Source organism: Neopsephotus bourkii, unplaced genomic scaffold (assembly GCF_033783945.1).
Source record: "Neopsephotus bourkii isolate Nb327-2 ecotype Australia unplaced genomic scaffold, CSIRO-AGI_Nbou_v1 NB_463, whole genome shotgun sequence".
NCBI lineage: Eukaryota > Metazoa > Chordata > Aves > Psittaciformes > Psittacidae > Neopsephotus > Neopsephotus bourkii.
In genome coordinates, this window is record NW_026900965.1 from 1578671 (window position 1) to 1603758 (window position 25088).

Here is a 25088-nt window from a genome sequence, read left to right on the forward strand (position 1 = left end):
GAGCCTCTGTAATTGATAGCCGTGCCTGGATTTGAAATTACTTCGCCTGTCAAGCTCTTTTCTTTCACCAGAATACTCAGATCTCAGTCATCTTTTGTTATGGCTCTTGATTTTGTTTTAGAGTAATTGTGAACCTGTGCTTCTCTTTTTCTTTAGGCAGTCTGTTGATGAAGACCTAAGGCCTCTTAAATGATGGGGCCGTCTACATGCCTTATCTGAAGGTCTTCTCTTGAAAATCCCTCAGTGCTGTCTTCATTGTGCTCACTGTTAGAATGATCTTGATCAGTACGAAATGAATTATTCTGTAGTTTGCAGTCCCTCAGTTAATTTTTGTGTGCCCTTAGAAGTGTCCACTAAGCATGTTTCTCAGTGTCTGTATAGGTCAGGCTCATTTCCTGTTGCCCTGTGCTGCCGCTGGAGCTTCTTTGGCCCTTCATTTGCAAGTCCCATCTCTGATTTTACTGGTACTATTAGTCATGTGCTATTAGTACCTTAGCTACTCCATTAGCAGAATTACTTTTATGATGTTCCTGTGCTGTTTCTTGCAGCACTCTTGAGCCTGACCTTCTGCTGTGCCATGGACTGATGTCCCCACCTCATCCCCTTTACCTTTTACTCAGTATTGCACTGTTAGTCACTAGCGTAGTGGTTTCACCAGGGTTATCTTACTGCCACTTGTGGTGAGAGAAGTGCATGTGGGATTGTGCTCTGGTTTGGGTGTAAAGAGTTGTTCAGCAAAGCTTCTCCAGAGCTCGGGATCTGTCTCTACATTCCTTTGTGTTGATGGACAGAGTTCAGCAGGTACTGGGAGCTTTGTGTCCTGGTGCAAAATCAGCATGGATCTTCTGTGGTCACATCAGTTCGTGGGTTTTTTCTGGTATCTATGTGGCTGTGTTTTTCTGCCATTGTGCTTCAGTTTGGGCTCATGGAGTATGAGGCTTTGCAAAGTCTGCCACTGGTAATATGTAAGCATTTTCTGTCTAAAATAGAGCAGCTTTCTGTCAAGTATAACTTTAGAATATTCTTATGTGTTTTACTGGTCCAAACACCCTCTTAAGTTCTTAATGGGTGGTTGCATAGCTTTTGTTTTCAGTCTGTGGTTCAGTGGTGATGCTCAGATCCACGTCTGAGAGGGAACGGTGGTGAGCTCAAATCTGTGTCACCTATCCCCATGCTCCAGAGCATGAGCAATTCTGCTCTAACTTTCCTCATTACAAGCTTGTATTGACAGGTGTGATTCTGTTCCTCCTTGTGCAGTGGTTCGTGCAATACTGTGCTGTACCTCTCCATAGTTCTCTGGGTAGCTTCCCCTTATCACAGTGTCATAGGATGGTTGAGCTTGGAAGGGACCTCAGGAGATCTCAAGTGCAGTTGCCAGTTCGGAACAGCTCTGAGCTCGCACCAGCTCGCTCTGTGTTAATTGCATGCATATGGGTAGATATTCATATGTATGTATGCATATAGGTAGATACATCAGTGTATGTTACTGATAGGCACAGTGCCATCCTCTGTTTCTTAATTCTGATTAAATCAATATTAAATCAATATATACCATGGTAACTATTCTGCCAAGGCTGAGTTTAAGAAAGTCAGATTCTGATTATGTGCTCAGATTTAACATCCGTGCTGTGTATTCCACATAATTCCTGCTCTAGTTTAGCCAGCAGGGATATTTGGTAGCTTTTTTTCCCTTCATGTTACAATTCTTCTACCATTCTTATCTCCCCTGAGTAGTTGTCTCTTGCCCGATTCCAGGCCAGGTTGTGTTCTCTCTGCTCTAGTTTGCCTAAGCCAGTGAGGAGATGATGTGATAGTTGGTATTTCTTCTTTGTAGAAAGGACTAGAAAGAGCTGGTTTTATCTTAATTCAGGTAATGCTGGACTTCTGCTGCCCATGAATGTTTTGTAATTACAAAGTGTGATCTGCTCACTGGTGAGTTTCATCAAATGTGTCTTATTAACCAGATAGTATTTTAAAACATGTTTCACACCTCTGCCGCTCAGACAAATGATGCTGAATAATGTTCAAGCAAAGGGGAAGAAAGGGAGCTGTGATAATTTAATGAAGTGTCCACAGATGGTTGGACTTATTGAATTTCTAACAGGGCTGGGGTGACAAGCTGAGGCACTGACAAAATATGTGGCATTTCAAGATCCGCTGCTTCACTAAAGGACAGCAGATGTTGGAGCTGTTCTAACAATGGGCTATCGTGTTCCTGTAGCCTTCACCTACTTGCATTGCTAAAACCTTCACCCTTCCCAAGAGGCTGTTTTAGTGAAGTAGTAATAGAGATGGATTTGTCATAAGTTTAAATTAGATTAGGCAAACAAGAACTGGTGCTTCGAACTCCTGGCAGTTTGCATACCCATTCCCAGTGTCTGCGTTGGAACAGAGTGGTTCAGTGCAGCAGGACTGTAAGATGGAAGCTGGAGGGTGGCGATGGTTGTGTTTGATGCTACTCAAGTCTTGGGTAAATAATGAGTAAACCAATGTAAGAGTAACAGCAGGCAACAGGGTTTTCATAGCCGGTGTGCAGGAGGTAACAGGTTTGACAAGTCAGCTACTCATGTGTTTTTCTTTTTCCAGACCACAGTACAAATAACCAAGGGACAAAATAGGGAAAACATTTGCTGAGCACACTGAGATGCTACAGAAAAGCCTGAAACTGGCTTTGGGAAGCAGTTAATTGCATAAGTATGTAGAGTGTGTGTGTGTGTTTAGAACTCTTCAATGCTTCTACAGAGTACTGTGTGAAATGCCAGGCTGTGGCAGAGCAATAAAGGAGACTCGGGTGCAGGACAACAGTGCTTGCAAAGGCTTGATCAGACAGGCTGGTGACCACTAATAAAGGTTCACAGCCCTGCCATGGCCAGTGAAAAGTGAATCCCTTTGCAGCCTTTGGTTGCCCTAGAGACAAGGAAGTTACTCTCTTTTCTTACTTTTCTCTTGTAATCTTTATTTGGCAAGGTTAATGCCAAAAGGTTAGCAGGATTCTAAAGAGAGTCAGACGTGTGTATGGTAACAGCATCCACATTAAATAAAATTGAACATACACAGCAACTGCTGACTGAGTATTTAGAGCAGAAGGCAAGCGCTTACACTGAAGTTAGCCAGGACACTAAATAGGGAGTTGTTATATAGAGAGTTATTTAATAGCTGTTGAATACAGAAGTTGTCTTTCAGCCTCCTTGCAAATGATTGGCACTGCCCGTGGTGGCAGAGAGGCGGCTGAACTAGATCAGCATCTGCCTCGAGCACAGAATTCCTCCTCTTCTGCAAAGCACAGGAGGTGAAATCCTGGCCCCATTGATGGCAGTGGACTGCCGGCAGAGCTTTTGCCATCTGTGTTTTCCAGGAGCATGGGAATTGCTGCTCTTCCAGGCACATCTTTGTCACAAATGGAGACAATGGGCCACAAATCTCTGTGGTTCTTGGACTGGGAAGGCCACTGAATGGAACAAATTTGCATGAAGTAAATTCATTCACATTCCCACCATTGCTCTGCCCTTTTGATGAGGGGAGTGGAGAGACAAAAGGGAAGGAATAAACAGGGACACATTTGATTCCCCCCAACCCCATTTGCATTGGCCTTGCAGAAAATCTGAAGTTTGCACCACATCTAATTGCTGTTGTATGCGTGTGAGAATTGCACTGGTGCTTATGTTATCCTGCCAGAGTTTAGAGACCATTCCAAGTGGAAAATCCTCCTTCCTAAATCAAGTTTATTAACCTGTGTTCCTGCTGGGTCAGGAGTATTTTCCTTCAGTGTCCTAAAATCGATACGTATGTGTGCTGCCACAGGATGATGAATGTAGGGACAAACATGGAGAAGTATCAATTTTTCAGTATGAGAAGCTGCAGTAGTATCTTCAGATGGGTGCCTCAACATGTGGGGAAGAGTGGGGTTAGAGATGTGGCCAAGAACTGTCATTAGATCCTCTTACTGTGTCTGGTTGGGTGAAGTGATTGGGAAACTCAAACCATTGAGGACAAAATCCGAAGTTTTAAATACAGCTTTAAAACCCAGTTTTAAGTGTGTTTATAGTTTAAATAAAATAGTTTTAATAAATTTGCTTATGTGGTAACTCCCTCAAAACTGATACAGAAAGTGAAGGAATTATGCGGTTACAAATCCATGAATTGATATTTTTGAAGGGGGAAAGAGAAGCTCTGTAATGAAAAGATTCAGGACTGGGAGCATCCTGCTGCAGGAGGCATGCCAGCATCGATGACCTCTTACTGTATTTATACACAGGGCTCAGAATTAGTAGTAATTGAGGCTGGTGTTTAGAATGCCCTTTGTAAAAGCATCATTCCTGGTTTGTGGTTGTCTGCTGGCTGAATCAGAGGAATTCCTTCTCCACAATGGAGCCTTTTGAGCAGTGCAAATTGCAAATAATTGTAGAACAAGAGAAAATTACTCTTTAGGATAAAATAATAGGCTTGGTTAAAGTGTGTATTTTAAAAACACACAGGATACGATCAAATAAAGATTAAGATGACCTGGAAAACTATCTGTAATTTCATTGCTAGTGAGTAATGAAACCATCTGAAATAATGCTTGTTTAACATTAAAGGAGCACCTGCACAAAACAGAATAGCTGATGCCTGTCTCATCCAAAAATGAGTAATACTTGTAAGAGATTTAAATTAAAGCATAGTTAAGCTTTATATTGGAAATTGCAGGGCTTTAGTCCTCCAAGTTTCTGCTTGTGCCAGTATAAGATTGGGTAAGTGGTAGCTGTATGGAGGTTGGGACAGGCAGGATGAAACCCAGAAGTCACGGCGCTCATCTGACCAGACAGGGGGGTGCAGTGCTCCCTTCCAGGCTGCTGAGAGAATTGGCTTAAAGTGCCGGTCTCTTGGTAAAGATTCCTCGTGAATTGTGAATTCCAGGGCTGGCACATCCTTCTCAAAGAGCTGGCGTACCACGTGTGTCCAAAAGGCAGGGGGTGATCACAGACCCATCAGCCTGATCTCAGCACTGTGCCCTACGCAAGGGGTTTTGAAGGTGAGGGTAATTAAGCCAGAGGACATGGAGAGAAGGTTAAACTGTAGCATGACTTTTGTCCACAGTTCACGTCTGAGTTTCCTGATGAAGCGGTTGATGTCTCGGGGCGCTGTGAAGCGATGGGTGTGCTGCGGCAGAGCCTTTGGATGAGCTGTCCTGGTGGCAATTATTAAAGGTCAAAATGAGAGCAGTTTAACTGAGAATAGTGAGGTTGATAAGAATCATGATGAAAACGGAATGGGTTCAGACTGGAAGCTGCATCAGTTTAGAAAGATCTTGTTCAACATCCTCAGCAGTCATTTTGCTGCAAGAACAAAGTATTTACCTACAAAACTTGCAAGTGCGGCAAATTGTTCCTTTTGCTGTGGCCTGGATGGTCTTATGGGAAGAATGAAATAATGCTGCAGACTGAATGATGGTGACACTTATGAGCACACTGTGCAAAGTCCAGCAGACACAGCAATATTGTTGGTATTGCCCTAAGCTGGAGCAGAGGGACCGGTGATTTTCCGAGAGAAAGGAAGGCGACTTGGTGGACGTTGTGGTGGTTGTAACCTGCTGGTGTGCAGAGCTAATGCGATTGTTAAATCTTTTGGGAAGAGCTTTTCAATAGACACAGAGAAGCAATTGTGTTATAGTTCTGTGGATGTTTGTGATGTTAAATTACAACAGGCACTTCAATTTGTCTCTTTTTGTCCTTCTGCCAGCAGTGCTGGTGAGAGAGTAAGAGGCATTGAATACTGCGTGAAGCAAAAGAGGTTCTGACTGGATTTAAGGAGGAAGTTCTTCACTATGAAGACAATTGTGTGTTAGGACAGGTTGACAAAGAGGTGGTACAGCCTCCAGCCATGGGGATTTTTGAGGTTGGACTGAACAAATCCCTGAGCAGCCTCCTCTGGCTGGGTCCCTTCCTACACAGGTGATTCTGGGTCTTTAAAGATGGGTAGGATGGCTAGGGGAATGAGGAAAACACACTAAGGGTTGTAGCTTCATTAAGCAGAAGGGAAGTTGAAAGCAGCTCTGAATTTTATTCCTGTGAATACCGTAGGGGGAGGGAGGAATGGATAAATATCAAAGATGCAAAATAATTAATACCAAAACAAGGTCAAGATCAAAGGACTGGAAGTTGGCTGTAAAAAACACTGGGAGGGAAGACTGGAAACTTTCTTCTCAGAAGACTGAAGTTGTGGAGAAGGCCCCACATAGTATTCCAAGAGGGGAGAAGATATGTACAGGTTGGAGATAGGCCTGTACAAGGTTGTGAAAGGGATTGCTTGATGAAACAGAAATGTAATGTGCTAGAATTCAGTCCAGATGTTCTGAAGGTTTGGGAAGGTCTCTGGTTTTGTACCCCCTCCCCAGTTACATACACGTTTCATGTTCAGTTTGCTTTCTGTCTGTAGCATCAGAGATTGGCCATAACTTGAGAGCAGGTACACGGCTGCTGCTTCTCCTGGTGTTCAGTTCTGATTTATCACATGGGGGCACATGATAGTGGATTTGGTCTTCTATGCCAGCTCTTCTATTAAATACAGGATGTGAAGATGGTGTTTTGTGGGTTTGCTCATGCCAAAGGTGGTTGGCTTTGCAGAGCACTACAGTTGGTGCTATTGGCTTGGCTCAGACTTAGTTTTCTATGGAGGAAATATGGAAAGTATGTACTGAAATATGTACTTAAGTGGGTGCCAATAACAAACGATTCTAAGGCCGAGTAAAGAAGTTTTTCATTCAAGTGAGAAGAGCCTGAACTCATGACATCAGATGTTGCTGCTTCTCCAAAAACTGATGCAGAAGTTGGAAGGGGAAGATAGGCAGTTCATAAACCAAACAAAACCCTCCCAAAACCTGTGGGATTTACTTGAAAGTAAACAGGGATTCAAGCAAAATGATGGAATGTACCATGTAACTAAAGCAACATGTGTTACAGGTTCTTCCTTAGGCAGTCAGATGTAGTGAATATGGACAGAGAAAACTACAGGAGATGGTGTTTCCATGCTGGTATGTAACTGATAAGCAGCACTTGGTACGAAGTTAAGGCAGAAGAGGTAGAAAACTTGTTCATCCCTTTTCTTCCCCTTCACGCTAAGAGCCAGGCAGTGTTTTCATCTATGGGCATGTTTGCATACTTCAAGATCAGGTTAAAGTCTCTGATCTGAGTAATTGTTTGTTGTCCCTTTTTAAAGGAAGAAAGAATTGCAAAGCACTGAATTGGGTATTTATGAAATAAATCTGAAGATACAGAAAAATGGGTCCTACTACTGTCAAGCTCTCAGTGCAGTCTTGAGGGGTGTTAAGTGATACGTAACAATATGGGGTTGAACTGTTTGGAAATGAGTGTTCAAAACAGTGCAAATGAATCATCTTCACAAGAGATAAATGAGGCCAAACTTGACAAAATGAGATGTTATGAATAAGGGTTTTCACCCTTAAGCTTGCTAAAAGAAGTGGAAGAGGAAAGAGCTGAGCTGAACTGTACCAGCCTCATTCATGTATAGTGATGGCTGAGGTGTCAGCTGCAGAGAGAGCTTGTGTTTGTTTTCTGCTCTGGGTCTTGGCTCTGTGCAGCAGCACTGAATTGGAGCTTACCAGTGCCTGCTGCTTCCCAGCAGGCTCTATCCGTGTGCTGGGATAATTGCACCAGGATGGTTTAATGTGTGCAACCTGCGGTCCCACTCTTCATCTTGTATTCTGAAGGCACACAGTGTAATGACTTAAAGAAGAGAACCGTAACATGCACTTGAAGCTGTGCACTGTCTAGAGGGAAAGGGAAGATGTAAGAGCACCAACAGGCTGTTTCTATGACAATATTAGTTTTAAGTGGGACAATAAGAAGAATGAAAATGTGACTTTGAGCCTGTTCCTGCAGCAAGCAAGCTCTGCGTTCTTCAGGTCAGTGTCAACCCAACAACCACCTCTGTGCACACTGCGCAGGGGGAGCTCGTAATACAGCAAACCACATTGGAAAGTGGAGAGTGAGGATGTGATTCTTTCTCCTGTTCCATGCTTTGACCTCTTTTTCACCCTCCTTATTGTATTGTATTTACTGAACCCTTTGCTTACACCAGTGATGGTGGACAGGGTATTTCTGCTTCAAGATCTGACATTCCCCTGTTGTGGGAAGTTGTTGCTCAAACTGCTTGTGGTTTGACCTTGGCTGGCTGCTGGCTGCCCAGCTAGCTCTCAATCACACCACTCAATGGTTACTATGAAGGGCAAAACAGCCTGGACTTGGGGAAAATTAATGACATTTTATAGGATCATAGAATAGTTAGGGTTGGAAAGGACCTTAAGATCATCAAGTTCCAACCCCCCTGCCATGGGCAGGGACACCTCACACTAACCCAAGGCCTCGTCCAACCTGGTCTTGAGCACTGCCAGGGATGGAGCATTCACAGCCTCCCTGGGCAACCCATTCCAGTTCCTCACCACCCTAACAGTAAATAACTTCTTCTTTATATCCAGTCTAAACTTCCCCTGTTTAAGTTTTAACCCATTACCCCTTGTCCTGTCACTACAGTCCCTAATGAAGAGACCCTCCCCAGCATCCCTATAGTCCCCCTTCAGATACTGGAAGGCTGCTATGAGGTCTCCACGCAGCCTTCTCTTCTCCAGGCTGAACAGCCCCAACTTTCTCAGCCTATCTTTGTACAGGAGGTGCTCCAGTCCCCTGATCATCCTCGTGGCCCTTCTCTGGACTTGTTCCAACAGTTCCATGTCCTTTTTATGTTGAGGACACCAGAACTGCACACAGTGCTCCAGGTGAGGTCTCACAAGAGCAGAGTAGAAGGGCAGGATCACCTCCTTCGACCTGCTGGTCATGCTCCTTTTGATGCAGCCCAGGATACGATTGGTTTCTGGGCTGCAAGCACACACTGCAGCTGGCTCATGTTCATTTTCTCATTGACCAACACCCCCAAGTCCTCCTCAGTCCTTTCTTGCCAGTTAAAATAAAATTGGGTGGTAAGAAGAGACAAAACCCAAACCTCCTCTCCCTGCTCTTTTCCCATTTCCCAGGCTCAACTTCCCATCTTCATTTCCATCTCTTCTGCCCCCTGCTCCATCCTGGTCTCCCCACAGCAGCCCCTGGAGCTGTGCCCTCTCTCCTCTCCCTCCTCCTGCTCTGACCTGCCTGTTGCAGGGCCATTTCTCACCCTTTCCTCACTGCCATGCACGTTTCCTTGTACTTGGATGTGCTTTCAGAGTTGCCACCACCTCCAGTGCTTGGCTTGGCTGTGGCCTCCGTGGGGCCACTGTGGAACCAGCCTCAGCCTCTTCTCACAGAGGTCCCTGTGGCAGCTCCCCATCCACCACCACCGTGCCGTGGCCACCCATTTCAAACCAAATGTGAAGCCATTCAGCAGCTTTGGGTATCTCTGGAGAGCATTTGTACTCAATGGTGATGTGTTCATTGCCAGGTCAGCGTGGCAGCTGTGGAGAAACTCGGTTCTCGGCTACGCTGTCACGAGAGAGAGCACTCTGCATGTGAAAAAGTGCAATTTTTACCTTATGGTGCCATAGCTGAGGCTCTCTGTAGCTGCAGGGACTAAGTTAAGATCTTGTGTAGATTGTAAGCTTGAGGAAGGCGTCCAGGAGCGCCTCTCTTTGTTCTCATCTCCTGAGTGAGTACTAGAGCGCATCTGTGTTCCACTGCAAGGAACACAGGAACAATTTGTGTTCCACTGCAAGGTGCTCTTATAGAATACAATTCAAATTCAGATGTACCAGGTGCGTTTTTGCCACTTGTGTGCTATCTGTTCTGTAAGTACAGCAGCAGCCTGGAGAAGTGAGCAGAGGTTATGTGTATGGCTCCTTTTTTAGGGGACTCAAAAGGACTTCTTTTGTTACTGACAGTTGATTTGTTTGTTTCTAAAAAGACTCTTGTTTTTAAACTGGTACTTTTCTTACTGGTTTCATTCGCCTTCACACCAGCTATGGGTAGCATTATGGTATCAAATGTTAAGACTTTTAATGAGTTGGAGAGCAGCTTGATGTTTTTAAAACTACGTTCATGAATCTTGACTTTGGTGTCATCTTCAGAACACCTCTAACCTACCACTCTTTTTTGTTTCCTATTTGCAGGCCTTCCCAGGTTCAGCAGCCAGCCCGAAGCCTCGTCTGTCCCTAAAGGAAGCAGTGCAATCCTGAACTGTGAAGTGAACGCTGACCTTGCGCCGTTTGTGAGGTGGGAGCAGGACCGGCAGCCGGTCCTCCTGGATGAGCGTGTGTACAAGTTACCGAGCGGGGCTCTCATCGTCAGCAATGCTACTGACACGGATGGAGGCCTCTATCGCTGCGTCATTGAGAGCGGGGGGACCCCCAAGTACAGCGATGAAGCAGAGCTCAAAGTTCTGCCAGGTATTCATCTGTCTTTCTTTTAAAAATGAGTAATTAAAACACAAGTCAGGGGTTGAAGGAGTGATCCTGCCCCTCTGCTCTGCTCTTGTGAGACCCCACTTGCAGCACTCTGTGCAATTCTGGTGTCTTCAACGTAAGAAGGACATGGAGCTGCTGGAGCAAGTCCAGAGGAGGCCACGAGGGTGCTCAGGAGACAGGCTGAGAACACTGGGGCTGTTCAGCCTGGAGAAGAGAAGGCTGCGTGGAGACCTCAGAGCAGCTTCCAGTGTCTGAAGGTGGCTACAGGGATGCTGGAGAGGGACTCTTCCTCAGGGACTGTGTCGATAGGACAAGGGGTGACGGGTTCACACTGAAACAGGGGAAGTTCAGGTTGGATCTAAGGCAGAAGCTCTTCCCTGTGAGGGTGCTGAGGCACTGGCACAGGGTGCCCAGAGAAGCTGTGGCTGCCCTATCCCTGACAGTGTTCGAGGCCAGGTTGGACACAGGGGCTTGGAGCAAGCTGCTCCAGTGGAAGGGGTCCCTGCCCATGGCAGGGGTTGGAGCTGGATGAGCTTTAAGGTCCCTTCAACCCAATCCAGTCTGTGGTTCTGTGACATCAGATGTGGAAAACTGGACAGGAAGACTTACAAAGTGAAGCACAGGAGAATCTACTCTATTGGGGTTTTGTGTATTTTTAAGTGGAACTAAGTAGGAAGTTGCAGAAGCTGGTGGTTGGAGTTGGTTTGGTTTTGTTTGCTGCGTAGCTGAGGATGAGTGCTGTAGGCTAAAGGATTTTGGCACTTGGTAAGACTGACCTGTATCTTGCAGTTGGGAAGCAGGAAGGCACCATCGGTTACTGGGGTCCGAGCTCTCTGCAGGGGCCAGAGACAGGCCCAGACATGCAAATACTTGTTTGTTACGTTTGACTTAACTTTTAAGGGCTTTTTGGGAAAGTTTTCCTTTAAAAAGTCATTGAGAGGTGTTACAAGGAGGGAGTTGACTGACATTTTGAGTATAAACATTTGGGGATTTCTAAATTTCTCGGGCTCAAGTCCCAGGTCTCCAAAAAGAATCTGGTGCTTATTCCCTCATCAATTGTTCTAATATTTAGGAAATCATTGCACCCTTTTGGGAAGTCTCCAGGCTCTCCAAAGGGGGATCACTTTCTATTTTGCTGGGTTTGGCTCTGCTTATTACTTTGAAATGTTAGGATAGGATATCTTTATAAGAGCTCAAGTCCATTCCTGATGTAAGCTGCTTCTCCATTTAGACACTTGTGCAGATTGTGTGTCTCCAGATGTTATAACACAGAGTTTTGAAAGTTGCCCAACAATAAGACAGAAATTGAATTGCACTTTCCCAAACTAGGGAAATACAGGCTGGTGTTTGTATGGATTTTCTTAATGATTTCCAGAATTTTATTCTGGCTCTTTTGAGTTAGTCTTCATGATGGAATTCTGATTGGATTTTGGGGAATTGCCAGAGAGGGCTCCTAAACTTCCATCTTTGGAGGCTTTCAGGCTTGGGCTGGGTTGATACCACAGTTGACCTTGATCACCCAGCGTTGGCAACAGGCAGAGTTCACGAGGTGGTAGCACCTTCAGAGGGTCAATTTCAGTGAATATTTCTGTTTAATCCTGGACTGATTTGGGTTGAAGGGACCTTAAAGTTCACCCAGTTCCAACCCCTGCCACAGGCAGGGACCCCTTCCACTGGAGCAGCTTGCTCCAAGCCCCTGTGTCCAACCTGGCCTTGAACACTGCCAGGGATGGGGCAGCCACAGCTTCTCTGGGCACCCTGTGCCAGCGCCTCAGCACCCTCACAGGGAAGAGCTTCTGCCTAAGAGCTCAGCTCAGTCTCCCCTCGGGCAGGTTCAAGCCATTCCCCTTGTCCTGTCCCTACAGGCCCTTGTCCCAAGCCCTTCTCCAGGTTTCCTGTAGGCCTTTATCATAATGGTCACTTTTCTAGTTAAAATGCTAAAATATACTTTAAAATACCCCAGTTTTACAATTGCAGCTGTCTTTTACAATTGAGGTGTCTGCTATCCTTTGGCCATGAATCCTGCTTGAAGTAGGAAGTTGTTTCGTTAAGTTCTTGAAGCTTTCTTTTCAGAAAGCCCCATCTTTTCTCTGACTAAGGATAGAGCTTTTGAAGCATAGCACTTTTGGAAAAGGTGCTTATGGGAGTTATTTTGGCTTGATTTGCTTTCATGTTTCTGCAGCCCCTCAAATGAACACTTGAGACTTTCCTCATTTTGGCAATGGAAGATTTCCTGATAAATGTCCATATTGTGTTGATCCTTGAAAGTCTTTTGGATCCAGATATAGTTTATTTGCTTTTGTAATGTCCTGCTGAAGGTGATGCAGTGGAACTATATTAGGGGATTCAAATAATGCTGTTTCCTTGCTTGGTCAGGAGTTGGAAAGTGTCGATACTGAAGTTTTGTGGCATCCCTCCTGGCAGGCATGTATTTGAAATTGGGATTACACTGTTGAACAGAAAACTTTCTTAATGTTGAGTGGCCCCATAATTGACTCTTTGGTCTGAGGTCTGTTTGAAAGATTTGGATTAATCTGTTCTTCATTGGGTTTGTTCCCTTTTCAAATCCTTATTTGATGTGTGCCTGACAGTGACCCCACTGCTCTGCTTCTGAAGCTTTGCAATATACCCACCATGTCTTCTATCGCGCACATTTGCATCCATGGACAATGTTGTGCTTGTTCTGATAGCCATTTCCATAGAGCAGTCTGTCTGCCTTTATCTGCCACTGAGCAGGAGGGTACATTGCTGAGCTCTCTTCTTAGTAGCATGTACTGTGAAATAGAGTAATGCAAGGGAAAACATCACTTCGTTTTTGAAGCATTTCCCACTAATGTGAGACCTGAGCTCTTTTTTGGGAGCTTGGAGCATTAATGAGTGCTGTCTCCAGTGAATCACACCCACTCCTCTCCTGGGTGCAGTGATTGCTTGCTGGCAATCTGTTACATCCATGTTCTGCAGCTTGGCTTGCTCCATGCGCTACTCCGGGTCGCTCTCGCTTCGTTACCCGCCTTCTTGCACATGGTCTTATTTCTGGAGCAAGCAGACTAATTCCTAGTGGGAACGTGGGCAGAGCCACTGTGGTAGCTTGTGTGTGGGCCTGAGCCAGATGGTGCGATCCAGGATTACACCAAGTTTGGATCCCTCTGCCTAGGACAAGTCTGAAATAGGATCCAACAAGTGTAGTTCTCTTGACTACCCTGGCAAACTCCTCACTGATACCTTTGAGGACATGCATGCCCTTAGCTTAGTGCTGTAAACACTCAGTTGTTCACAGCACTTTTTGCTGAGGAACACCAAAACCAACAACTTTCAGAAATTCCCAAGTGAGATGGGCTGAGATGGGTGCAGTAAGACACAGAATGTGCTTCTGAGAGCGAAACTAGTGTAGGTACACAGGAGTTTGTTCCCATTTAGGTGGACAAAAAGACTAGTTCTGGAGCTTACCTGTCATCAAATGTGAGCATTGAGGATCTAGCAGAGAATGCAGTGTAAACATGGGAGGGCTGAGCAGTTGGCAGAAAGAGGTAGGGTAACTACTGCAGCAGGAACACACTTGCTCTGATCATGGTACAAAGCATACGGTGGAGTTACGGTGGACACAAAAGGTACAAACTGTGTCTTCTGCCCAGGTATTAGGGGGCCCCTTGATAATCTGATTTCAGTTGCCATTAAAATTCATTCTAGACCCTTTTCCTCGGGTTATATTTGGAACAGTAATGGGTACTTTGGGGAAAGTAGGAAAATAGCCTTTTGTTCTGCGTATTTATTTGTGGCAGTTTAGCTCCAAGTAGGTTGCTGGACAGTCGTTACTGGTGGGTATGTTTTCAATTCTCACAGTCAGAGTGGCCTTTTCCTGTGGTAAAAGGCTGGGTGAATACATGCTTTGTGATTGTTCTTAAAGGGGTGGTGGGGGTGAAACCAAACCCATTCCTGCTCCATTCGAAGCAAACCCACAACTAATTCAGAAGGTTCATTTCCATAAGGGTGGAAAACCATAGCTGATACTTGTTTTAGTATAAAGCTTGTATTACTTCAGTGTACAAGGTACCTCGTAGTTTTACTGCAGTCAGGGCTGACTCTCTGCTCCAGTAATTTCATTTTCCACTGTGTAAAAGCACTCTCTCTGGCAGCTGCCTGGTAAATCAGGCTGGACAAAGCCAAGCCTATACCTTTCTTTAGTAAATCTCTACTAGCTGATGTAAGTCCCAGTTTCAGGGAGGTTGCAGAGTCAGAATCCTGACGGTGGTGAATGAGTTTGCGTGTCTGGAGGCGATGGCAGGGAGCTGTTCCCGTGGGAGGCTGGGGAGGTCTCTTACTGAAAACCGTTTACATGGGTATGATGGTGATTGAATCCTGGGAAGCTGCAGCAAGGAAATGAGATGTTTCATTTGGGGTTGGTTTTAGGGTTGTTTTTAGTAATACGGGCATCTTCTGATTCTGCCTCTCTGACAACTTTGTCATCTACAACATATTTGCAGATCCGGAGGAGCCACAGGACCTGATGTTTGTGAGACAGCCCTCTTCACTGACAAAGCTCACTGGGCAAAGTGCGGTTTTCCCATGTGTTGCTGTAGGATTTCCAGTTCCATATATCAGGTGGACAAGAAATGAAGAAGAGCTTATCACAGAAGGGTGAGTAATGGCTAATACGTATTTTTGGGCTGGAGGGCTCCTAGACTGAGTGTTAGGACAAGTAAGGTAGTTCATGAGGCTTGTGGAACAATCTCATCGTAGGCTTTTCTGCAGATACCTGAAACCAAGGAATCTTATTTAACGCACAAAGATTCTTAGAGTATATATTGCTTTTAGATTGCCACTGGAATAAAATAAGCATTTAAGGGAATAAGGATGCTGCAGAAAAGCTGAAACGTCTTCATGTTGGTATATGATGTGTCAAGCCCTGCACTTGCATACGCTTTCTGCTGTGAAAACGTTCAGCATGTCTCTGAATGTTCCACAGGCATTTAAGGACAAGTCTTGAGAGCAGAATCTTGGGATTTCTCATTAAACCAGAATATTAAAATCTTAGGCATGAATAAAAACCATTGTGGGCTTTCAGGAATGCATTAAGTGCAAACTACTCTATTACACGTTGTCATTGCTGGTGTAGTCATCCAAAATAATGGGGTAGAAAATAGAAGAAAGCAGAATGAATCTTACCAGGAAAATTTTTGTCCATCTTATGAACATACTAGAACATGGAAATTCCAGGTACTTGAATGTTCTCAGTGTTCCTCAAAGTCGGCAGTGAGATCAATGTGGAAACGAGTGAATCATGAAGCAACAAGAGGTAAAGTTATGCTGTGGCATGGCTGACACCGAAAGCAGCTAAAATATGTGCAAGTGTCTATGGTACTAGTGGTAGTAACATATCTCTGGGTCAACTCTTAAATTAACAAAATCCAGGAACTCCTAATTTGAGCTGTCTTTATCAGGGGAATGCAGGATTCTGTTGGTAATGACTAGCAGTTCCAATAGCACAGAGGAATTGTGTTGGTGTCAGCCTGATGGCACATGATTTAGGTTCTTTCTTCTTTCGTAAATATAAGAAATCACTCACGTACAGAGGATGGAACAGGCTCATTAGAGCTGCACAATCAAATGTGATGAAATGTCAGAATAAATGTTCCTGGTAAGATCTTAATTTGTTTCTCCTCTCTGTAAAATGATGTCATATCACATCTTCATAAATTTTTTGCTGCCCACCCCATCCTTCCTTAGGCTCTGTCACATTCAGTGCAGAAGGGCAGTTCAAGTCACTTACTAAAGAGCTATTTTCTTCTTGGTTTTGATCTAGTGCCCAGATACTGAAATCCTGCTCTGAATACAGTGCTGCTAATTCCCTCACAACTTTTCTGTGCAGGTTGTCATGATAACTTGTGAGGGCTTCACAGATACTATTTTTTCTGTTCAAAATTCAGAGTGAGAAATTTTCTTGGAGAGCTGAGGCTTAACATTCAACACGTTTGTTCTTTCTGTGCACAATTTGAACCACGTATGACCATGTTCGTCAGGATATTTAGTGTTAGTTTGTGGTGTGATGTCTCTGTTACAAGGACGGTTGCTGTGGCCTGTGTGTCAGGTTGTGACTGTGGGCACTCAGCAGAACACTTTCTCTGCAGTAACATCAGCTTTTGGCTTGCTGCTGCTTTTGCTTGAGCATCATTTCATCATCCCATGGACACTGTGTGGTAAGGTAGGAGCAGGAGCCATGAGGCTGCTGGTTTTTCCCAAATCATGTTGCTAACAGCTTCTGTGCTGTGCATGTCTTCTACCAAGCCCAAAGAAAGCTTTTTCCCAAACAGAAAGCTGCAGGTACCTGGATGTTCTTGGAATCTGCTGGTTGTCACATCTTTTGGGTATGTATTCCCTAAGGAGGATAAAATTGAAAAGACAAAGAAATATTCCTCTTCCATTTGAAACAAATGTTTTGTTCTGCACAAAGATACAGCCAAAATGGAAAATAAGGGGTATGACCAATGGAAATTGTATTTCCTTTGACTTGCTGTTACTTACAGAACCTTTCTGGCCTGGCTGAAGATGAGTGAGTGAAGTTTGTTGCAGGGCTCAAACTGTATCAAAAGTCTGAGGTCTGCTACTCATGGCGGTGGCTTAACAGAGAAGGATTCAAACAGCAGACAGCAACAAGTTCTTTAACTTCACTTACCTCAGCAGCTGTTGTATTATTCTTTTAACTAGAATAACTGGAAAATCTCTGGAACTGGAAATTAAGTTTCTTTGTTGGAGTAAAGCCTCCAGGTAGACTGTCTCAAAATAGCTACTGTAGCTTGTTATGCATGGTCTGTTAATTTAATTACAAATTAAATCACATTTAATTTGTATTAAAATCCCTTTTTGGTATAAATGGATTTTTTTTTTACAGAAATGGCTTTTCTTCAGCTCAAGAGAAAACTGTTTTCATCCAGACAGGTTTTAATGTATCTTCTGTCTGGGAAAAGCTCTTAAATTGTGGGTTTTGTCTATACACACACACTACAGACATTCCCATACATATATGTAGGTATACAGACATGTATATACATATATATAGATGCATGCCTCTGTGTGTGGATGGGGTGAGGAAGCAGAACTCAGATAGCATGGTCAGGGCTGTGCCTGATTTTTACTCCCTTTTTAGTGGTGGCAGTTAATCTAATACAAAATGGAATGTTTTCCTTTCAAGCAGAATATGGATAGGCCCCTGCATTTATAGGAAAATCAGTGATTTTGAATGAGTGATGGGGCTTTGAAATTAAATATTTGTTAGGAGACTTGAAACAAGGGAAGGTGTTTAATTTCAATGAAGTATGTGTTGAAGACGGCAAGATTTGTGTCTGGGTAAATACGAGTCAGCTTTAATGATGGCAGTCTTGGCACTTCTTCAGAGAAGCAGCCTGTAATGCAATATATTGTGAAATGAGCTTGCTGTGATAAAATAGTTTCCAAATTAGAGTGAAAAAGAAGGAAGCTTGGAGTGAGAAAGCGGTGCAGTTCAGTGCAATGCTGACAGTTGCCATAGTAGTAAAACTGTTAGAAAGTCTGAAGGAAGCCTTTCAGAACTTGTTAACTGAAAGATTTTAAAGCAATAGAAGTGATAGTTAGACTGCTGACTTTCTGGGTCCTCATCAAGGGCTCCAACAATGACAACAGAATACCCAGCTTCCACCCAGGTCTTGGAAGTCTTGGTCCTCAGAAGCTGAAGAGTAAGATACTCTTTGGAGGAAGGATCTGTGCATGTTTGCACTGCCTGTATGCTGTTCTGTAGGCATTGCTGTCTGGCTGTGGTCTGCTCCTCTGAGGCCTTTCTTACAGTGTTCACAATTTCAGAGATTAAAAAAATCACCAAGTTGAAAATTGGACCCCATAACCTGTGACTGGGGAAAGCACTGGCCTTGTGATGGAAGCTTTTCATTGAATTGGCTTGCTGGCCAAGCCATAGTTTGATGATACGTGATCGTCTTCTCAAAACTACATTGAAAAGAAAGGAAAAGGCTAAACCCTGCTTCAGGTTGAGATTTATGTTGCTGGTGCTCATAGTTCTGAACTAGAGCTTCAAAATATGAAGCCAGCCTCTAGATTCGATGGATTCATGTGGGTATAATCTTGAGGTATAGGGTATATTGCACATAGTTCTTGGAGAGCACTGCCAGTGGACACCTGCCCTGTCATATGTATGAGTCAGCAACACAAACGTGCATTCTGCTAGTTCAGCTGGACCTCTTCCATAAACTCAGTGAGTAATTTCTCTGCCAGGAGCAGAGAAATATGGAGAGAAATGGAAGGAAGCAAGGAAGGTCACTGAAGTATAAAGCTGATTGAATAAAACTCACGTCCTTTACAGAAAACCTTCTAAAATAAGATCTGCCGTGTTGTCAGTATTACCCGATATTATAAGGGAAATTCGATATCCAAATTCAATAGTTTTTTGGCAGCTTTGATGCCAAGATGGGGTTTTGGAGCATGCAAGACAAGCACAGAGTTTCACCTGTTTGGAAGTTCTGCTTTGCAGCCTTTGCTGTGTACAAATCAGCGTGTGTGCCCAAAGAGCACATATTGGGTATCTTGATTTGTATCTGGACATTGATACGGAAGAAATGAAAAATGAATGCTCAAACTCTTGAAACAGCTGCAGTAACTGTAGTGGGGTATCTGAAAATCAACAGTTGAAAGGTCTCTGAACAAACAACATCCCGTTCTAATAAGGCTGTTCAAGTACAGAGAACTCTTTGGTGGTTTTGGGCTGCCCAGTACAGTGAAATCTTACACTGAAAAATGCCTTCCGAAAACTAACAGGTTTGTGTGGTTAATCGTGTGCTGAAGTGAGGAGATCCTAAAGCTGTGGTTCCATGTGTGCCATTCATTTTCTGCTCTTGCTGTTTGCATTCAAATGAAGTCTTTAAGTGTATGATCACATAGGTACTCTTAGTGCAGGGGTTTTTCATTAATACTTCATACGAATGTGTGGTGGTTTTAATGATTGCAGATTATTGTTTGCCAGGCACTGAGTGGTTTGTATTAAGTGAATTATACTTGCTCAGCTCAGTAAAGGTTAAACATAGAGTAATTATGGAGATTTTTCTGGTAGTAGATTCCACAAAATAATGTAATTTACTGTCTAATTTTATCTGCTGTACTTTACAAACACTGCAAATAGATTATAAGATGTTTGGGGAATAGTAATTCAAAAGGGGGGGAGCCATAACCTCAGGGTATAACTGGCTATTTGAATACAGTAAATTAATAAAGACTCACTATGTTTTGTGATAATGAAACACAAAAAACCCATGTGAGTGGGTATCCAAAGTAGCTCCAGTAATTGTATATGGGTGTGTAACTGAGGGCTGTATGGAATGCATATAAAAGATTTGAATTTGATTTTCCTGCTCCCTGACATTTGAATGATCAATCTTTGTTGTTTTTAATGACACTTTAAATTATGTTATCATTTTTACAGTAAGCTGATTCTTTGTCTCCAGTGTCTGAAATCTGATTGCTTCCCTCTTCTGTGGAAGTGCTTCATTGTCCTTACAAAGTTAAGATGTTAAGATACTTTATTACAAAAACACTTTTGCTTTAAGCTCATAGCTTTATGCATACGAAAGTAATTACCAAGGAGTCTCACAAGTTGATTTCCTTCTTCCATGTTTTTAACAGTGGTGAACTTGTGTTGTATCACATATGGGTAAAATCTGGGCTCAGCTCTAGGTTTTCTTGAGGAAAATAGAGAAATGCATGGCATACAGTCGAGATGACTGAAAACTATAAAACCTTGTTTCTTGGCAAAAAGGCAAATCCATGTAAATGCTACCATGTTACCTGTAGTTTCTGAGGTGCTGTATGACTGACTTTGGTGGCCTAATACAACAGTGTCTAGTAATTATTAATAGTCTTAGTAACAGCATAATTGCTGGTTAATAAATAGTCTGCCTCAATAGTCTGCTGCCTCCCCATGCAGATGTTGCTTCACTTTTCCAGAGGCTGGCGATGGGAAGATGAGTGTCACAAGGCACGTGTTGCTTGGAGATGGATAATGATGGAATATCCAGAAAATGGTAGAAATCCAGAGGTTCAAGTATCAGGAAGGGCATAATTTTCTTATATCTTTTTAGATGGTCTTAGAACTTTCTTAGATGGTCAAATTTGCCTTGGAGGTGGTGTAATCCATGGTGTCTTGGTTCAGTTTCTTTATGCTAACTTTGGTAGACTTGTGTGGTTTAAAACTAATGATTTTACCTAGGCAGGATACAGATAAATAGAATCATAGAATGGTTTGGGTTGGAAAGGACCTTAAGATAATCCAGTTCCAATCTCCTGCCATTGGCAGGGACACCTCACCCTAGACCATCTCACTCAAGGCATTGTCCAACCTGGCCTTGAACACTGTCAGGGATGGGGCAGCCACAGCTTCTCTGGGCACCTTGTGCCAGCGCCTCAGCACCCTCACAGGAAACAGCTTCCTTGTATCCAACCTGAATGTACCCTGTTTTAAGTTTAAACCCATCACCCCTTGTCCTACCACTACAATTTTTGAATACAAGAAATGGGAAGAAGATGGGGAAAAAGGTGAGGTGCTTTTGGCAGCTCCCATTTGCGTCTCCTTTGTATCAGTTTTTCTTGCTTGAAATAGGAGATGGATCATTGTTCACTGTTTTATTACCACAGATCTCCTATTTTTTTCTACATATTAGTTTTTCATCTAATTCATGATAGAAGGCTCCTGCCTTTTTTTTTGGCTGCACTGACAATAAAGTATATCCAGAACGTGTATGTAGTACTTGAAGCACTGTCAAGCAGTTCCAAAACAGATTTTAATGACAAACTTCTTGCTGTGTTCCTCTTGGCTAGCACCCATTTGCATTGCTGTCCACATGCTGCTCTACTTTTTCTTCAGGCATTCTTCTTTTTAAAGCTCAAATTCACTACACTACTACAAAACCAAGTCTTTGTAGTCCTCCTGTTACTAGATCATGAAAACAGGATGCCTTTCCTTATGGTGTACCTGGGTAGGACATCTCTCTGGATGCTATTAAGACTTTCCTTCACTTAATTCCAATAAACATTTTGTTTGCTTTTAATGTATTGAATCAGAAAATTGATCAACAATTACAGTAGTATCATAAATCAGTACTAATGTGGTAATTAATTCGGTGAGTCAGAAGTGTCCTAACAATTCACCTTTCAAAGCAGGTGAAAGCTAACAGAATTCTAGTAAAATTCCAAATGGAGAAAGCAATTGGGATGATTTGTTTGTTTCTTTCTTTGTTTTTTTGCTACTTGGAGTGATAAAGGAGCTTGGAAACTTCTGTATCATGTAAAGGGGAATGATGGTTGCAGTAAGAGAAGAACATCGCTGTTGGCTGTGGGTACTATGTTTAGCATAAGATGTCACATGTATCCAGTACATTAAGCATAAAAAGCAGGTAGTTTCTAAGGAGTGAATTATAAATGCTTCCCCCTGGCTTTACAAGGGGGGAAATTCTGTACAGAAACGTTGTCATCTTGATGAATTTGTATCTTGAAAATGTTTTTAACCTGTATCTTGCTCTGAAATATTGCACCTTAGTGACTGAGTGGCTGTCTTTTTACCGAAACGCAATTACTATGTGTTACACCATGTGTGCTGCTTTCCTGATGTTGTCCAGGTGTAAGTCTGTCATGTTACAGCCTTTCACGCAACACGTTACTCCAGCTGTAAATGCAGAATGCTGGGTTTTCTTAATGATGTGGTAGTGTTATTTCATTTTCCTGAATTTTTACTTGATATATTCTAAACACATTGGATCACATTTGATTAAGAGCAACTGAAGCTGCAAGTGCCAAAAGATGAGCTCCTCTTGTGGAATCCATGTAGTTGAACTTCATTTTAAATGTGAAGCCAGGGTGTGGAATTTGATTCTCTAGTTAAAAGTCCCTCGCCCTAACATGGCTCTGTGTAAATGGCACCTACAGATACTGAGTGCAAACGCTTCTTCAGCTTCCGTAGGTGTTCTGGACCTGTGTGTGTTGAAGTCGGTGTGTCTGTCAGCTCACCTGTGTCCTGTTTTACAGCTCTGGAAGGTATCTCCTGCTTGCGGGGGGCAGCCTGGAGATCAGTGAGGTTACGGAACAGGATGCTGGGACCTACACCTGCATAGCAGACAGTGGAAACGACACCATTGAGGCTCAAGCAGAACTTACAGTTCAAGGTAGGTCCAATACTTGATTTTCAGAGAGAACACATCTCCAGCTGACCTTTTGCTGGAGTTTTATTGTGTGGTCAGTGAAAGACCCTGTGTTGTGGGGGTTGTGCCCCATTTAAAACAAAATAAAATGCACACTTCTGCTTCTTTTAATACTGTTATGTGGTATTCTGATTTATCATTCAAAGTGCTCATAATTTCACAAGGATTTAAATGGGAATTTGCTTCTATAATGCATCTTGAGCATGGTTAAAAGCTGCTGTATATGTTCATTTAATATTAAATGTGGTCAGTGCCATCTAAAGGAGGAGAAGTGATCAGCCCCGCTCTGACCTATCTGAAAACTGACCTACAGTGCTATGACTTAGGTCTTCCTTGTCAAGGACATATATGAAGAGTTTTTCATAGTCCTTAAATATACTGTTGAGCACTAAGTAGATATATATTTCAGATGATACATTTTATGTCTCTTAGCCATGTTTCAGAAGTTCCAGGTATGCTTCTGGTGTATAAGAGGTAGAGAAGTTACAGAAATGAAGAAGGGATAACAAGAGTTGCTTGGTATTGACCAGCCAAAGTATTCCTCTTCAGGAAGTGGCATATGGAGGGAGGTTTATACTGACATTCACAGCATTTTTGCTGCGTGACAGCTCTATTTAACCACATCTATGTAAAACTGAACAGCAATTCTGCACCAACAAACACATGGAGGGGAATACTCTCCTTTTGTTACCTGTACCTTGAGCTGCACCTTGTGTTCCCCCCCCCCCCCAGTCTGGGCACTGGCTCTCTGAGCATGCCTCTTGCTTTCTGTGGGTAACTGGTACAGAAGTCAAGCATTTTGGCCAATTCTGCCCCTCTTTCAAAGTTGGGAAGAACACCCAAAGCCTGTAGTCTCTGTGAGGCTGCTCAGATGCGATAGAGCTCTACTTTAACTCAGAGTGTTGTGTAAGCCAAGAAATTCCGATCATGCAGGGAAAAAAACACCCTCCACATTTTAATTCCCTCGTTTCTTGAGCCAAAAGACTGAAGATGGTGCTCTGTCTTTTGAAATACTTGCATGCTTGATGGTGGTTTGATGCAACTCAGTGTGCTGTGTTTAATTCAGTTCTGACCTATTTTGCATCATTGGCACGAGGCTGTGAGTTTTATGGGCAGTGGCAGAAATAAATGATATTAATGATATGATGTAATTAAGCTAAGCAAGTGATAGATAAGACTGAGTTATAACCTTAATGAAGGATGTACAGTCAGGTCACTCGGGGGATGGAAGTGAGGTTGGGAAAACTCTTTTGTTCCTTATCTAAACTAATGGAAATGATTTCTTTATTCAGTTGTAAAGATACAGAATAGGTTCTGCCAGGTCTTTTATGCTGAAGTTTTCTAATACGCCTGGCACAAAAAAACCCCAAAAGATTTCTTCTAATGCTTGAGTATTAAAATAGATTAAAGATGACAGAGAATACATTTTGGAAAGTTGCAGTTCTGATTTTACTTCTTAGTTCTAATCTTAATTCTGCCTTTCCTTTGGGAGGTTGCTGGAGAGAGTAATGTATTTCTGCATTACTGTAATTTGGTGAAGGGTTGAATAGTTCGAATAACTGTTCCGTGATCACTGTATCATTTTCTTCTGGACGAGAAAAATTGCCATCTCTGCCCACCTAATAACTGCATGATTTTGCTTAATTTAAGCTTTTTCTGTCATTCTTAGAAGTTAGTCTGGCAGAAGTTATATGAGAAAGCCATTCTGGGGGTATTTAATTCCCTTGTCTCATGTATTTTTCTGCCTCTCTCCAAGGACCTGAGTGTGTGTGGAGATTTCAGGACCGTGCTAGAGGTTGTACTGAGACAGTCAGTCTCTTTTTCCCCTTCTATTACCACTTCACAATGCCAGTTCAGTAAGATGGGTAAATCTCTAGTTCAGCATGGGTAAGATGGCATTGTTTGACAGTGTTAGGAAAGTTGAGAGTGAAGCAGTGTTCCTGTTGATGCCTCTTAACTGTTAGAAGCTGTAAGCTTAGATTGGGCATTGAATACAAAGAATGCTTGTTAGATGTCACTTTGCTCCAAGACCACTTTCCTGTATCCTTTGACAAGGATCTAAATCCCTGGAAGCTAACAGGCTCTGTCTGTGGTGTGGTACCAGTGGCAGGAAGCTGCCAAGCAGCCGCTGTGCTGGAATGATCACTTGCATCTTTGCTCTTCCCTGGCAGTAGGGATGAACTGGCTGATTTTCATCTTTCGAGGGTAGGGTACCATGAAGTGTGGCATATCTGGGTTGTGCGCTGTGCTCAGCTGGCAAGAAACACCTACATCTTGGTGTGCTGCTTGTGTGTTTGCACAAGGTACCCCTTGTTGAACAGGTTACCCTGTGTCATTTAAAAATATTTCTATTGCCTTAATGTTTGGTTTTAGAAAATGATTTGCTTTTCCTGCATACATCCCTGAAGGGCTGCATCTGGAGACTGACTTTGTTAGGAAGGATTACTTGACTAGAAAGGTACTTATGAGTCCAGAAGGAT

The 25088-nt window shown here is 43.1% G+C and overlaps 1 protein-coding gene across 12 annotated transcripts in view; it reads left to right on the forward strand.

The window, feature by feature from the left end:
- Window positions 1-25088, forward strand: part of NEO1 (neogenin 1) — a 186144-nt gene that overhangs the window by 68602 nt on the left and 92454 nt on the right. For all 12 annotated transcript variants that reach the window (XM_061349925.1, XM_061349928.1, XM_061349932.1 and 9 more), the window contains exons 3-5: window positions 10091-10366; window positions 14866-15019; window positions 22436-22572. In XM_061349925.1, coding sequence (XP_061205909.1) covers window positions 10091-10366; window positions 14866-15019; window positions 22436-22572 — 567 coding nt within the window. The remainder of the gene's footprint in view (window positions 1-10090; window positions 10367-14865; window positions 15020-22435; window positions 22573-25088) is intronic.